Source organism: Balaenoptera physalus (genome assembly GCF_965194825.1).
Source record: "Balaenoptera physalus genome assembly, chromosome: 2".
NCBI lineage: Eukaryota > Metazoa > Chordata > Mammalia > Artiodactyla > Balaenopteridae > Balaenoptera > Balaenoptera physalus.
In genome coordinates, this window is record NC_138883.1 from 2050631 (window position 1) to 2064194 (window position 13564).

The following is a 13564-nucleotide window of genomic DNA, read 5'->3' on the forward strand; positions in this document are numbered from 1 at the left end:
ACGCGCTGGGGGCAGGGCCTGCGGGGGCTGAGGAGAGTCCGCGGGCTGGCGGCGGGAGGCGGTCGGGCAGAGGTGGTGGCGACGACGACCGGTCCTGAGACAGCGACGCAGCGCGCCGGCGGCCACGACAGGGCCGGCCAGGCTCCGCAGCCCGCTGCAGCCGCCGCCTCGCTGTGAGGGCCCGAGAGCGCGGCGGCGGGCGCGCGGCCTGTGAAGGCGGCCGGAGCGGCGGGCGCGGCGCGGCGCGACGCCGAGCGTCCTGTCAGGCGGCGGAGGGCGCCGCGGACCCGCGCCGCGATGATGCCGGTGGGTGCGGGCGGCGGCGGTTTCCTCCGCGGGCGGCTGGCCAAGCCTCCTTCCTCCCGCGGCTCCCGGCCCTCGGGGCCCGCGCGAGCCCGGCGGGCCGGGCGGGCGGGGAAGGAAGTGGCCTGGCGGGCGCGCCCGGCCCCGGCGCCCCCCGGGCGGGCAGGTGGGGCGGCGCCGGCTGTCAGCGAGGGCTGGGCCGGGGTCCGGGGGTCCGTGGTCCGGGGGTCGCTTCGGGGTCCGGGTGCGGGGGCAGGCGTGGTCGGGGGTCCGGGGGCAGGTCCGGGCGGGGGTCCCCGGGCCGGCGCCCCCTCCCTCGGCCGCGGCGCGGCCCTTCCTGCCGAGCCTCCCCGGCTGCACTGCCCGGGAGGGGAAGCCGGAGGTGAAATTGGAGCCGGTCGGTTTTCCCCGTGCGTCCCGGCGGGGTTCGGACGGGGAGGCAGGGGTGTCGTTTGGCGCTCGCCCCGTTTCGGGGTCTCGAGGCGCCTCTGCTCCCCGCCTGAAATGGGCTGGTGTCGTATTTGGTGTCGGCAGTGTGGGCACCCCCGTGTGGTGTTCCCACGCTGGAAACCCACATTTCTCCGTAGCCCTTTCCTGATTCTGGAATCCTGTTGTATTATATTTAGGAATTTACTTTACATTCCTTACTTAGGAATGGATTTAGAGAGCCGTTTTAGGAATTCCCTTTCACCGTGCCTTCGAGATTTGTACATTTTGCGTTAACTGGCCTGTTGTCAGTGTGTTTTGAAGGTTGAACTAGGTTCGTTTGTGGTGGTGCCGCCTTTGTCCTGCCCTCAAGGATGCGTTGTACTAGGAAGAAGACAGTGCTCATTTAATTTGCCATTCTCCTACCTGACCTTTTCCTTTACCTCTAATCTAAATAGCAGTGGGTGCTGAATTATAATTTTTCTCATCTGGCTTTTTGTGAAGTAAATGTCATGACTTGTGAAAAAATGAAGGGCTGGTGGTACCCAGTTGGATGTATTGGTTTTCTGAGTGCCTGTATATTAAGTAAAATTCTCAAACACATTTATAGTAAAGTAACAACAAAATCGTTCTTTTAGCCTACAATTTCTACATTGAAAATCACATTTCAGAAGGAAAGTACCGTTTCTCTGCATTTTCTGCTTGAATACTATTATTCTGCTATGCCTGCACCCAAGGACATTTAGATTTGAATTTTTTTTCCCTGATATTTCAAGTCATTTCCTGTTTCTTGATAATCTCTTCTCCCCTTTTTGAACTGATTCCAACACATCGTGTTTGCAGAGTACTTAAAGTTTGACCTAGTTGATCCTTAGATCCTTCTTTGGCATCAGAGCTTGTATTTCTAAACGTTTGGTTTTAAATGAGTGATTGTCTTGTAATGGAAGGAGAACTGGATGAGCCTCAGAAGAACCAGAATCAAGTACTGGTTCTGCTACTTTTTAGCAATGTGACCTTGAACAAGTCAAGGTCTCCAAGCCTGGAATTACCTCTAAAGCAGGGATAAAAACATACCAATATCTGAGGGCTGTCCTGAGGATCAAAAAGGATGATGTGTCCAATAGTGCTTGTCAAACGGAATGCCCTGCAAATATTTATTATGGCTAATATGTCTCTGAATTGTCAATTTCTAATTTTAACCTCTGCAAGATAAGGCATTTGGAAACAGTTCTCTCCCTAATTCTCACGGGCTAGATTAGGAAAAGGCATTATGGTGTTTTGGAATTTTGAAACCACTTTTAGTTAAATCCTCTAACAGTTGATACCATAGTAATATTGAAGGATATCTATAAAATTTTGACTGGTTTCATCATTGTATGTTTCATTTTAAATACCCTGTTAAGAAATTTGGCTTACATTTTCCATATGGTACATTCGGACATTTTACTTCTATTCCTCACATAGTTAGAATTTCTAGTCTCAGCCTTACGAGGTTTCCTTTTTACGACGTTTGCTTAGCTGGCAATTGGGAAATTTCTTTATGATACTCATAATAATCAAATGTTTTTAAAAAACAAGCCTACTAATTATTTAAAACACACTGCTTTTATTTTAAAATGCCTTCTAGAAACAGATGGTATTTCTCTTAGTCCCTCTTTTGTGGTCTTTACTTTGTATTTCCTTCTTGTTCCCTAAAAGTACTACTTTTAGGATTGAGTCCTTCCTCTATAAATGTAGTTGGCGTTGGTTGTAAATTTAATAGAAGTTTTAAGAACACGCCATTCTTACTTGATACTATCTTAAACTATGTATCCAAGATATAAATGAGATTTTTTCTTTATTATATATTTGGTGTTCATCATCATCGTCATGAATCATCAAAGGAGGGTTAGATCGGATTTTGCATAGTTTGTATAGAGTAGCACTACCCAATAGGAATGTAATGAGTGACACAAATGGGACTTAAATTTTTCTAGTAATTGGTATTATTTTTAATAGTATCTTTTATTAACTCAGTATATCAAAAATATTATCATTTTAACATGTAATCAGTATGAAAAATTTACTAATGTGATATTTTATTTTTTTTTGGTACTAAGTCATTGAAAGCCAGTGTGAATCCAGTAAAGTTTTACATATATAGCACACCTCCTTTCAGACTAGGACATTTCAAGTGCTCAGTAGCTACATGTAGCTAGTGACTACTCACTCTAGTGAACAACACAGGTTTAGAGTATATTCTACTTATTTGAGAGTCTGTAATAATTTTTAATTGATCAGATGGCTTACTGCAGCACCCAGTCTCTCAGCTGTTGGAAATTAGTATCTGGCCGTGTTCTCATCTGACACAATAATGTCTTTGTAGAAGTGTTCAATTTGCCTGTTACACAGTTTCATGATTGTCTACTTTTACATAAAGTTATATTTTGGAATTTTCCCTCATTAAAATATTATGGCATTCTAGTATTTCTGGTCATTCACCTTTTTTCAGTGGGTGACATTTTAAAACTTTTCCCAAGGAAAAAAGAGGGCTATACTTTAAAGATTACTCGTTGGCTGGTCCCTAGGGTCTAGACCTGAAATCGTTTAGGCCATACCTAAACAGATTTGATAGAAATAAGAATTTTTTTGAAAAAATAAATTTATTTATTTATTTATTTATTTTTGGCTGTGTTGGGTCTTTGTTGCCGCGTGCGGGCTTTCTCTAGTTGTGGCGAGCGGGGGCTAGTCTTTACTGCGGTGCGCGGGCTTCTCATTGCGGTGGCTTCTCTTACTGCGGAGCATGGGCTCTAGGCACGCCGGCTTCAGTAGTTGTGGCGCACAGGCTTAGTTGCTCCGCGACATGTGGGATCTTCCTGGACCAGGGTTCAAACCTGTGTCCCCTGCATTGGCAGGTGGATTCTTAACCACTGCGCCACCAGGGAAGTCCCAAAATAAGAATTTTAATAAAAGTAGCCTGGTTAAGAGCATGAAAAGGCTGAAAAACCGCCTTGATCGTTAGCATCATTCTTTTCAACAGAGAATGAACATTTTGCAGCTGTAAAACTTTGTGCACAGGTGAAATATATCTGGGGCGTGGCACTGAGGAGACTTCTTTCTCTTCCAGAGGACTGCTGACTTGAGTAAAGGAAGCTCTGCGGCTCTGAAGTGTGTTTTACCTGTAAGAAGGGCACTCTGGCGGTGCCTCTGGTAATGTTAGCAGTGGGACTCCTTACCTCCAGTAGACACCACGCAGTGTGACTAGTTGATTCCACTCATTTCTGTCTTAGGAGCCCTTCAGTATATTCACTGTGGGCTATGGGTTACATTAGTTTGTGCTTAATATTTAGCTCTCATTAAACAAACATTCACTTATTTCAGGTATTCACTTTCTTCCCAACGACGTAGAAAACATTTTGAGGTTCTGGAATAGGTCTTTCTCTTTTTAAACCATCAGCTGTCATGTAATTGACAAAACAACGAACTGGAAGCAGAGAGGCTTAGGTTCCAGTCCCCACCTGTAAGTAACTGTGTGACCTGTGGACTTAATCTCTTTGGGTCTCAGTTCCTCACCTGTAAAATGAGTTGGTCCTAGTGGTTTCCAAGTGTTTGTGGTTGGTCCGGTAGTTGATATATAGCAGATACTTTCATGGGGGCTCAGTAATATTTGCATTGGCTGCAGCAAAGGCTGACACAACTTGACACTTGTTTTGGCAGCCTTTTAGTAAACTCATTCACTGCCCAAGTATATTTGTATGATAGAGCTGATAGAAGGAGCTCAGTGGATGTTCACTATTATTGGTTTTTAAAAATTAATTAGTTAATTAATTAATTTATTTTTGGCTGCGTTGGGTCTTCGTTGCTGCACGCTGGCTTTCTCTAGTTGCGGCGAGCGGGAGCTACTCTTCATTATGGTGTGCAGGCTTCTCATTGCGGTGGCTTCTCTTGTTGTGGAGCATGGGCTCTAGGCGCTCAGGCTTCAGTAGTTGTGGCATGTGGGCTCAGTAGTTGTGGCTTGCGGGCTCTAGAGCACAGGCTCAGTAGTTATGGCACATGGGCTTAGTTGCTCCGCGGCAGGTGGGATCTTCCCGGACCAGGGCTCGAACCCGTGTCCCCTGCGTTGGCAGGCGGATTCTTAACCACTGTGCCACCAGGGAAGTCCCACTTAATCATTAAGTCATTTGATAGGCTTGAATTTACAAGCTAACTCAGTAAACAGAACACCGAGGACTGGAGAAGATTTTTTTTTTAAACTGGTTTCTTTAAGACAAAAGTTACAAACATAATATTACCATTTAAAACAATAAAACTATTTCTAGCCTTTGGAGTGCCCAAAAAATTCACAAAAGGAAAAGCAAAGCTTCGCTCACACAAAGATGTGTATGTAAAAGATTTTATTATTACAGTTTTATTGAACTAAAAACTAGTCTAGGACTTCCCTGGTGGCACAGTGGTTAAGAATCTGCCTGCGAATGCAGGGGCCACAAGTTCGAGCCCTGGTCTGGGAAGATCTCACATGCTGTGGAGCAGCTAAGACCATGTGCCACAACTATTGAGCCTGCACTCTAGAGCCCATGAGCCACAACTACTGAGCCCACATGCCACAACTACTGAAGCCCGCACGCCTAGAGCCCATGCTCCTCAACGAGAAACCACCGCAATGAGAAACCCACGCACCTCAACAAAGAGTAGCCCCCGCTCGCCCCAACTAGAGAAAGCCCATGCACAGCAACCAAGACTCAACACAGCCATAAATAAATAAATTAATTAATTAATTTAAAAAAAAACTAGTCTATAGGGATAACTCTTCTAAAGGCTACAGTATTAAGTACAGCAACAAAGTTTTGCAGCTATTTAACTTCCTACAATTCAGTTTAGTTATAGTAAGCACTCAGTGTCTGGTGTTTGTCATTATGCGCTAAAGCACTGCATCCTATAGGCTTTGTGGTGGTGTCTCTATTTTTATGGAGGACTGAGGCTCAGGAAGTAAAACTTGGCTAAGGTCCCCCAGATAGTAAGTGGTAAAACAAGGTTTGAAAACAAACTGTCTGACTGAAAAGCCTTTGCTCCTAGCCGTTGTACCAGTCACTTACTTGCTATAGTCAACGCATTTTGCTAGAGGTCCTGGTAAGTTGAATTGGGCTAAATATTTTCCCCTGATGCTTAGCTCAAATGGAGCTTAATATTTTAAAGATTCTCACGGTGAATCTTTTTGATAAAAGATGATAGTATTCGCCATCTTGAGTTTGGGGACAACGCTGTTTTAAATGTAAATGTGTTAAATGTATCTTTTCTTTCGCAGCGTCCTACTTTGAAAAGTTTATGCCAGCATATATGCCTAAGAGTTACTTAGAATTTTTAGCATGATAGAAACTTAAAATATCACCAGGTTACTGTATTGAAGTTACATAACTGGTTGTCAACATGCATTTTTGTGTGTTTGCACAGACGGGCAATAGCTTCCCAGCAAAAGTTCGGTGGGATTTTGATGCCTTGAAGTGCTGTTGCCATAGTTATTTCACAAACTATGGTTCTAGGGCTGAACAGAGGAATGGTGGTAATCAGGTTCTATTGTGACACTTTCTTGGCCTGATTGCTTTGTTTTATTTCACTGCAAAGATAGCCGTATGACTGTTGTTCGCACTAATTGGTAAGCAAAAGCTGCTGTTACTAGATTTTGTAAAATAAAAATCTTTGCATGGTGACATCATACAGAACAATAAAAGACTGGAAAATGAGGTAGTTTTGATTAAAATTAATAAGTGACATTCGAAATGTTAGTGTCCAATTCAGAACAGGGTCTTGCTAGCAGTATTGTTAGTGTGTCTAGAGAAAGTGTTAACTGAAGTTTTGACAGAATCATGATTTATAACATATGTTGTGATTGCAATCATTGTAGGTCAAGCAAATGCAAAGGCCCTGTGGTAGGAGCGTGCCCAGCATTCTGGAGAAACAAAAGGAGGCCTGTGTGGCTGGAGCAGAGTATGTGGCGGGGGGGAGGGGGAGAGTGGAGGAGATGAAGTCAGGAAGGTGATGGTGGTGAGCAGATGGGTTAGGATCTTAAAGGGCCTTTTAAGGGCCTTATAGAGGACGTGGAGAGAAATTTCTTCTGGAAGAAATGAAGCACAGTGGTTTACTTATTGTATCATAAGTAGCTCTGAATAGCAGGCATTGTCCAGGTGACTTCACTGTAGCAGAGTATGGGCCCTGGTGTCGGTTGGCTTAAGTGTGGATTCTGGCATCACCATTTATTGGCTCTCTGACCCTGGGTAAAGTTACTTGATCCCTCAGTTCTTTGTCTTTAAACTGAGGATAATAATAATAGTAACCTTAGGGTTGTTAGGATCAGATGGATTATTACAGCAAAAGGTGCCTGTTGTGTAGTAAATGCTCAGCAAATGTTAGTTATATGTAATAAGTTTCATTTCCTCTGGAAAGCTTTCCCATCTTTGCCTTGGCCAAATACACCAGTAGAGGCCTTCAACCTGGTGTGCCTTTTTTTTTTTTTTTTTAAAGATGTAATTCACATACCATAAAATTTACCTTTTAAGGTGTACAATTTAGTGGTTTTCAGTGTATTTACAAGATTGTACAACCTTTGCCACTATTTGATTTCAGAACATTTTGCCTGGTCTACCTTTGCAATACTTGTAGTGCAGTCTTAAACGTTTGTTTGTATGACTGGTAAATGTCTTTCTTGTCCTAGACTGTAATTTTCATGGCGGCAGGAGCTGTCTCTTTTTATTGCTATTTACCACCAGTGCCTGTCCCAATGACTGGCCACATAGTTGGTGTTCAGTGACGATTTTTTGAATGAAAGAAGGTTATGATGTGGAAAGTAGTGTCAGACCCCATTGTGAAGAGGTGTGTGTGTGTTCTGATGGGGTTCGCACTTGATGCCATGGGTGATCAGAAACCACCAAACGTTTTTAAAAAGTAGAATGATGCAGTCAGATTTGTATGGTAGAGGGAGAATTCTGGAGCCAAGGCCGGGGGATGGACTGCGGAGGAAGGGAAATTAAAAAGAAACAGGAAGAACAGTTAGGAGACCAGCTGGTGCAGGTCAGACTTGACATGAAGGTCAAGGGAAAGAGCCAGTCGATAGGAGGTAAAATAGATCTGATGGAGTGAGAGGGTGTGTGAGAGTGTGCGTACATGTGAGTGTGTGTACTGACGTGTAAGTGTGTGTGATTAACAGGAAGGAAGTACAGTGGCTGGAGTTGAGGATAACAGGTTTATTGCTTCAGCAGCCGGGCTTGTCTTTCCTGTAACCAAGATAGAGAACACGTGAGAAGGAATAGGTTTAGAGGGCTGTAAGGGGATGAATGAGGTTTATTTTGGGTGTGTTGAGCTTGAGATGCCTGCTATATCCTGCCTGAAAGATGTAACTCTTAAATCTTAAGGTAAAATAAATATATTGAGTTAAAAAAATCATTTGCCCTATATTAAGTGATTTTTAACGTTGTATTTTTGATGTTCTAGATTACTGCCTGGGCATTTGTGGCATGCCACACACACGTGTCATCCCTTGTACTTGTCATTTTGCCTGATCAGCCCCACCCAGAGCCCCCACTAGACCCAGCTTCATGGGGCAGTGGCTGGCCTGGGCCTCCTCCTTCTTTGTGGAGTATATATGCACACTTTTTATAGCAGTGTAATCTGTGTCTCTGTATTGATGGTTTGTATTTTGCTTTTTGCTCTATTGCATGCTTGTAGTTCTATCTCAGGGCAGTCTTGAAAATAACATCAGTGAATAATAATTAAATTCACAAATGATCAAAATATAGACAGATTTTTGTGTTAGAATAGAAATGAGAAGTGAGATTTTGTCAAAATGTGAAGAACGGTGAAGTAAAGTTTGACAATTTTAGGATTAACAGAAAAAAAAAACCCAACAATAGGAACAGAGTATTTGTGATAGAAATACAGATGTAAAACAGGGGGCATAGTGATTATCAGCTCAGACTCTGAAGCCAAGACTGTCTGGTTTCAAAGTCTAGCTTTGCCACTTACCAGCTCTGTGACCTTGGACAAATTATTTAACCTCTTTGTGCCTTATTTTCCTCTTTAAAAATGGGTTTGTTTTTTTTTAATTAATTTATTTATTTTTATTTTTGGCTGTGTTGGGTCTTCGTTTCTGTGCGAGGGCTTTCTCTAGTTGCGGCAAGCGGGGGCCACTCTTCATCGCGGTGCGCGGGCCTCTCACTATCGCGGCCTCTCTTATTAGGGAGCACAGGCTCCAGACGCGCAGGCTCAGTAATTGTGGCTCACGGGCCCAGCTGCTCCGCGGCATGTGGGATCTTCCCAGACCAGGGCTCGAACCCGTATCCCCTGCATTGGCAGGCAGATTCTCAACCACTGCGCCACCAGGGAAGCCCAAAAATGGGTTTTAATAGCAGTGTATTTCAAAAGGTGGTTGTGAGGATTGTCAAGTGCTTAGTGCATTCTGTTAATAACATCTGCTCCTCTTAGTTTTCTCTAGCAACCATAAGGCCTCATGGCAGAGAGGATTCAGTCAGCAAAGGAGCATAAGTGAACTTTACGCCACCTAGGTAGAATGCCTGTGTTCTTTCTGCCAGGAGAACTAGGTAGTAATTGCAAAATCTGTCAAGTTGATAGGACAGAGCGGGATGGTTTGTGTTTCTTAGAAATGAAAGTTTACCTTCTCTTTCCAGTACCCGTTGTTATCCAGACCACAGCTCAAAACCAGCTCAGATTCACTTCACTCAGTGTTCTGTCAGCAGAAAAGCTCACCCCCTGTTCTCTGGTCTCTACCTAATTGGCACGTTCCAGGGTACCCTGTATAAAATGTCCCTCCCTGATTGCACTTCATTTTTCTTTATGGTACTTATGTCCACCTAGCAGGTATTTGTGGAGGCTCCATGAAAGTGGGGCTTCATTTTCTTTTCCCACTGCAGGATCCCCAGTGCTTAGGCTACTGCCTGCCTCTGGTCGGCATTCATTAAGTACTTGTTTACTGAATGGCCTCAGCAGGCACTTAGGGCACATCCCTTATATGCTGGGTCTGTGCCAGGGCTGGCACAGTCCCTGCTCTCAGTGAGCTCACGGTGGGGAACAATCATGTAAATAAAAAGTGCCATTCTGAAAGATAAAGACTGTACGCCTGGCAGAGTACAAGCTACGTACGGCAGGGCACAGTGGTGAGAGGAGTCTTGTCAACCTTGGGATGTCAGGGGAGTTTTCACAGAGGAGGTGACATTTGAATGGAGTTGAGAAGGATGAGGAAGAAGGAATTTTAGGTAGAGGCCTTAATGTTTGCAGGGCATTGAGATCTGAATTGGTGTGGTATGTTGAAGGAAGTTGCTTGGAGCTTAAGGCCAGATGAAGCAAGGGGGCTAGAAAGGTCGGTAGAGGTCAGATTCTGAGGGCCGTGTGTGACCTGCATGAAAGTTTGAACTTGATCTTGAGAAGGATATGAAACTGTTGAAGTTGGTTGTTTTTTTTTAATTGTGGTAAAATATACGTAACAAAATTTACCATTTTAACCATTTTTAAGTGTACAGTTCTGCAGAATTAAGCACATTCACGTTGTTCAGCAGCCATCGCCACCATTCATCTTCAGAACTTTTTCATCTCAAACTGAAACTACCGTTGCAGGATTTTAAGGAGAGTTGTAAATGCTCTCATTTATGTTAAAGTTGGCATTAAGTGTCTGGAATCAATGAGAAGAGTCTATCAGGATAGTCAAGGCAGAAAAGGGTCTCCGAGCAGTCAAAATAGTTGTCAAAGAATCATGCATTGAAGCTAACTTGGAGGTGATCCTCCTCAGCCGTCACTTATCCTTGATTCTTAGGTGTTGCACAGTTCTAATTTACCTGGCTTCTAAATCTTTAGAAGCTGCATCCAAGGTTGCTGGAGGGGTGTAGCTGTGGGCAGACATGCTGCTGGAAACCATAGAAAGAAACAGCTTTAAGAAAACCTGAGGTTGTGGTCTGAGGGTGGGCATCCTGACCTCAGTCAACACCAAAGATAGCACAATGACAGATTACAGACTACACACAGGGTGGTGGTTAAAGGTCCTCATGATGACTGAGTCATCAAGAAATATCAGTAATGTAGACAGCAGCTGGACACATTTTAGATGAGCTCTGTCCAGTAGGAACATAATGTGAGCCACAAATGCAATTTTAAGTTTTCTGGTAGCCACATAAAAAAGTGAAATTAATTTTAATAATATATTTTATTTAACTCACTATATCCAAAAATTATTTAAACATGCAGTTAATATTAAAACATGATTGGTGAGGTGTTTTACATTCATTTTTTTCATACTGAGCCTGTCAAATTCCAGGACACATTGTATGCATACAGCACACCTGATTTTGGACTAGCCACATTTCAAGTTCTCAGTAGCCATGTGTGCCTAGTGGCCATATCAAATGGACAGCACAGTTTCAGATTTTGGCTCAGACAAAGGGGTTAGATGCTCAGCTATTCAGAGAATGCTATCAGTCATAAGGATTAATTCCTCAAGGATTATACATGGCTGGTGTTTTATTTTTATTTTTTTAAAATAATTATTTATTTTTGGCTGCGTTGGGTCTTTGTTGCTGCGCGTGGGCTTTCTCTAGTTGCAGCAAGCGGGGGGCTACTCTTCGTTGCGGTGGCTTCTCTTGTTGTGAAGCACGGGCTCTAGGCGTGCGGGCTTCAGTAGTTGTGGCACGGGGGCTCAGTAGTTGTGGCTCGCGGGCTCCAGAGTGCAGGCTCAGTAGTTGTGGTGCATGGGCCCAGCCGCTCTGTGGCATGTGGGATCTTCCCAGACCACTGCTCAAACCTATGTCTCCTGCATTGGCAGGCAGATTCTTAACCACTGTGCCACCAGGGAGGTCCCTGGTGTTTTATTATAGTAGTTTTCAGTTACTAACTTTTGCTTTTATATTCGAAAAACTATTGAGGGACAGTGTAATGTAGTAGTTAAAGAGCACGGATTTGGGGGTGGACTGTCTGGGTTTGAATCTCAACTATTTAATTTCCTACCTATGGGACCTTGGGTGAGTTAATCTCTCTGTGTCTTAGTGTCCTCATCTGTAAAATGGAGGTCATAGTAGTACCTACCTCACTGGTTTTGTAAGTATTAAATGAGTTATATATAAAGAACCTATAACAGTGCCTGGTCTATAATAAGCACTATAAATGTGTGCTTTTATCCTCCAAATGTTTAGTATCTCCAAAATGTTAAATGATCTTGATTCAGTACATTTAAAAAACATTTTTGCTTTGGAGACTGCTTAATTTAGATAGGTATTTAACAAGTTTTCACAGGTGAAAAATGTTAAATTGTAATTTTGTGAGGATATGTTCTAATTGATGTCTTTGGGTAACTAATTTTATTGTTTGCTGCGTCATTAAGGGTGCTTAACCACAGAAATAGTGTAATTAATAATTAAAGGATTTAGGATTCTAATTAAAATTAGGAAAAATTTGAAAGGATGATTTTATCAACATTTAACTACTAGTACTGTTACAGTTAAACTACTCTCTCAGAAATACTTTATCAGCCCTAGTATGTCTGGGAAGACTACCTAGTTCTGTTTTCTGTTTTCCTTCAGTATATTTTAACACTAAATTATCTTGAGAGTTTCACCTTCTACTCTCACTTGTAAATAGAGTAGAAAAGAATAGCAAAAGTAAAACCAAAATATAAAAAGAACACTGTGGAAGACATTTAAGAGGAGCTCCTTTATCACCTTCTAGAGTGAAGCATGGCTGGAAACATAACCAAATTAGGGTATGGTCATTTAAATATCAAGTTTTTGGCACAGGAGAAAGCAGTGCCTAATGGGGTTTATTTAATCATGGCTGTTTTCATCTGTCATTGATTGGTGGTCTGTGGAACAGTTAAGCAGACTCTCTACTTAGAACATAATCTCCATATACAAAAATAAACTCAAAATGGATTAAAGACCTAAATGTAAGACCAGATACTATAAAACTCTTAGAGGAAAACATAGGCAGAACACCCTCTGACATAAGTCTCAGAAAAATCTTTTTTGGTCCACCTCCTAGAGTAATGAAAATAAAAACAGAAATAAACAAATGGGGCTTAATTAAACTTAGAAGCTTTTGCACAGTAAAGGAAACCATCAGCACAATGAAAAGAAAACCCACATAATGGGAGAAAATATTTGCAAACGAAGCGACTGACAAGGGATTAATCTCCAAAATATACAAACAGCTCATGTTTAATATCAAAAAACAACCCAGGGCTTCCCTGGTGGCGCAGTGGTTGAGAATCTGCCTGCCAATGCAGGGGACATGGGTTCGAGCCCTGGTCTGGGAAGGTCCCACATGCCGCGGAGCAACTGGGCCTGTGAGCCACAATTACTGAGCCTGCGCGTCTGGAGCCTGTGCTCCGCAACAACAGAGGCCGCGATAGTGAGAGGCCCGTGCACCACGATGAAGAGTGGCCCCCGCTCGCCGCAACTAGAGAAAGCCCTCGCACAGAAACGAAGACCCAACACAGCCAAAAATAAAAATAAATAAATAAATAAATTTAAAGTGCTTAAAAAAAAACAAAAAAAAATAAAAAGCAACCCAATCAAAAAATGGGCAGGGCCTTCCCTGGTGGCGCAGTGGTCCATCTAAATGTCCATCGACAGAGGAATGGATAAAGAAGATGTGGTACATATATACAATGGAGTATTTACTCAGCCATAAAAAAAGAATGAAATAATGCCATTTGCAGCAGCATGGATGGACCTAGAGATTGTAATAGTGAGTGAAGTAAGACAGAGAAAGACAAATATCATATGATAGCGCTTATATGTGGAATTTAAAGAAATGGTACAGGACTTCCCTGGTGGCGCAGTGGTCAAGAAGCTGCCTGCCAATGCAG

At 43.0% G+C, this 13564-nt stretch overlaps 1 protein-coding gene across 4 annotated transcripts in view; it reads left to right on the forward strand.

The window, feature by feature from the left end:
- Positions 1–19: 19 nt before the first annotated feature.
- Positions 20–13564, forward strand: part of PPP1R13B (protein phosphatase 1 regulatory subunit 13B) — an 85435-nt gene continuing 71890 nt past the window's right edge. For all 4 annotated transcript variants that reach the window (XM_082450978.1, XM_082450979.1, XM_082450980.1 and 1 more), the window contains exon 1: positions 20–306. In XM_082450978.1, the coding sequence (XP_082307104.1) occupies positions 298–306 (9 nt within the window). In that variant the 5' untranslated portion in view covers positions 20–297. The remainder of the gene's footprint in view (positions 307–13564) is intronic.